The following is a 2,586-nucleotide window of genomic DNA, read 5'->3' on the forward strand; positions in this document are numbered from 1 at the left end:
TGAGCCACTTGGGATTCACATCACACATTCTTTGGCTTGTTTCTTGGTACATGGCATTGACCTTGCAAACACCTGTGCCACCCAGCCCTAGCAGGAGGCCTGGGCCATGCTGGGAGGCAGGTAGCACACGGCCCATTCAGACCAGAGTCCAGCTGAGCCCTGCTGAGGACATACCTACCTTTCCCTGCTCTAGGATGGCTTGACCCCCCTGCTCCTTGCAGCCAAGATGAGCCACTCGGAGCTGTGCCGCTACCTGCTGCACCGCGGAGCCTCGGTGAACAGCAGAGACCAGCAGGGCAGGTGAGAGCCACCCCATGGAAGGATACTGGGAGGGGCAGACAGGAAAGGATTAAATCTTAGGGGATGGGATGAGGATGCTTTTGGCAAGAGAGAGATGACTCCTGGACACTGACTGAGCAGTGGGACAGTGAGGAGCGGATCCAGCTGGGAGCATCTGGGTTGGGGGCTGGAAATCTGGGTTGTGCATGAAGCAGAAGAAAGCATCTTAAGGCCATGGCCCTTTGCTGTTCAAAGTGCTGCCTGAGAGGGGGGACGATGTGGAGTAGCCTGTGCATACCTCTGGGGGGGCAGTGATTTTCCTGACCTTGGGTGTGCTTGCAGTCTCTCTGTGTCAGCTCGCTGGAGACTGTGGCACACTTGCTCTGGGCCATGCTTGAGAATGGAGCTGCCTTGGAGCTGCTTCTAAAGCAGGACAGTCGTGTCCCCAGGGCAGGGGGGGTTGGACCAGGAGATGGGGCGTGGGGGTCTCTGCAGCAGAGATGGGGCTCAGAGCAGGGCTGCCACAACAAAGAGCAGATGGCTGGAGGGTGACCGGGCCCGTCGCTTACCTAGGACTGCGCTGATGCTGGCCTGTGAGCATGGCAGCGTGGAGACGGTGGAGGTGCTCATCCATGCTGGGGCGCGGGTCACCACGGTGGATGCCATGGGCCACGACGCAATTCACTACAGCACAGCCACAGGCAACGCTCTGATCCAGCACTACCTACAGGATGCCACTCAGCGCCGGTCCTGGGCCAGTGGTAAGGTGCTTGCTGGGCAGTGGCCTCGGTCTTCCCATGCCACCGGGTCCCCTGCCCCCACCTGGTGCCCCCCCTGCACTAGGGTAGAGGTGGGTGAGAGTTAGGGTAGAGGCTCGCCGGTGTCATCACTGTCCCACTGGGTTAAGCCATGTGGGTTAAGCCCTGGAGATTTCTCTAGGGGTCCTTGCCTCACTTCTCTCCCTGCTCCCCTGGAGCGGGGGGTGGTCCCTTCCCAGTGCTGGCACCGGCCCCCCCCCCAGCTGCAGGCAGGAGCTTGGTTCTGGCTTGCATCTGCCATGTGGCTGCTGTGTGCATGGGTGTGCATGTGTGTGTACAAGCATCCCTTGCGGGCCTGGTCCAGTGGCTCCTCTAAGGCCTGATAGTCTCTTTCCTCCACCACTGCCTCCCACAGAAGAGTCTTCGATGGATCAGCTCTCCCAGGTAAAGGGCTTGGCCCCCCCTGCAGGGAGCTCTGTGGGTCTTGAGGCTGGAACTGATACGGCCTCGTAGCTCCAGGGCTGAAGCACACCTGGCAGCCCTGCCACCACCTGGCCCCAGGGCAGAGGGTGTGCGGGCTTCCCTGGGCTGCAGCTATCCTGGGGCAGGACTGAGATTCCTCTGCCACTCGGGGTGGGAGAAGGGGTGTTACGGAGGGGCTGGGGCTGCTCACATGAGAGCCTGCTCTAGCCCCTGCCCCTGGGCAGAGCCATGGCACACTGGGACCCCGCCATGGCCCTCTCCCCTTGGTGTCTTGGCAGACGTCTTCGACCAGCCAGCCTCTGTCCAAGGACAAGAACAGCACCCCGCGGAAGAGGAAGGCCCCCCCACCTCCCCAGTCTGCCCTCAACCAGGTGAGGCTGCCAGGCTCTGCCCACTCTGAGCTCACCTGGCAGCCCCTGGGGAATGGGCCTGAGCCTGACTCAATGTCTCAGCCCACCCCCTCTGCTGGGCAGGGCAGGGCTGGGCTTGGGGTGGGGGGGATGTCCCTGCAAGCTTCCCCCAGCAGCAGGGGCCTGCATGAGATTCCTTGAGATACCCAAGAGCATGCACTTGATGCCAACTGGGCAAGGACCTCTATCTGCATGCGGGGTGGGTGGGTCTGATTCTCTGGCTCTGACTGAGGTTCCAGTTGCAACCTGGATGTCAGCTGGGCATGGGGCCAGTCACAGCTAATTGCTCCATTAAGCCTGGGGAGGGCTAGGTACCCCCTGTGCCACCCTCACAGCCCTGCTTCTGGCCCCCCCAGGAGGACAGGGAGGCCTATGAGGAGATCGTGCGGCTGCGGCAGGAGCGGGCCCAGTTCCTGCAGAAGATCCGGAGCCTGGAGCAACAGCAGGAGAAGCAGAAGCAGAACACAGGCTGGGGAGCAGAGGCTTTGCTGCCACAACTCTGTGACAGCTAGAGGGTGGGGCCAGCTCAGCTCAACAGGAACAGAGAAGCACTGGTGCAGGCTAGCCCACCCACCCTGCAAGGGGGGTGCTTACCAGAGGGGGCCACAGAGCATCTTGGGATGTTGAGGGACTGCAAGATAACCTGAATCAGGAGG

The 2,586-nt window shown here is 61.6% G+C and overlaps 1 protein-coding gene across 1 annotated transcript in view; it reads left to right on the forward strand.

The window, feature by feature from the left end:
* Positions 1-2,586, forward strand: part of ANKRD24 (ankyrin repeat domain 24) — a 34,713-nt gene that overhangs the window by 15,666 nt on the left and 16,461 nt on the right. Inside the window, 5 exon segments of the mRNA XM_019513394.1 lie at positions 194-300; positions 853-1,040; positions 1,453-1,481; positions 1,799-1,891; positions 2,287-2,406. Of these exon segments, the coding sequence (XP_019368939.1) occupies positions 194-300; positions 853-1,040; positions 1,453-1,481; positions 1,799-1,891; positions 2,287-2,406 (537 nt within the window).

Source organism: Gavialis gangeticus, unplaced genomic scaffold, assembly GCF_001723915.1.
Source record: "Gavialis gangeticus isolate Ggan-Ray unplaced genomic scaffold, GavGan_comp1, whole genome shotgun sequence".
NCBI lineage: Eukaryota > Metazoa > Chordata > Crocodylia > Gavialidae > Gavialis > Gavialis gangeticus.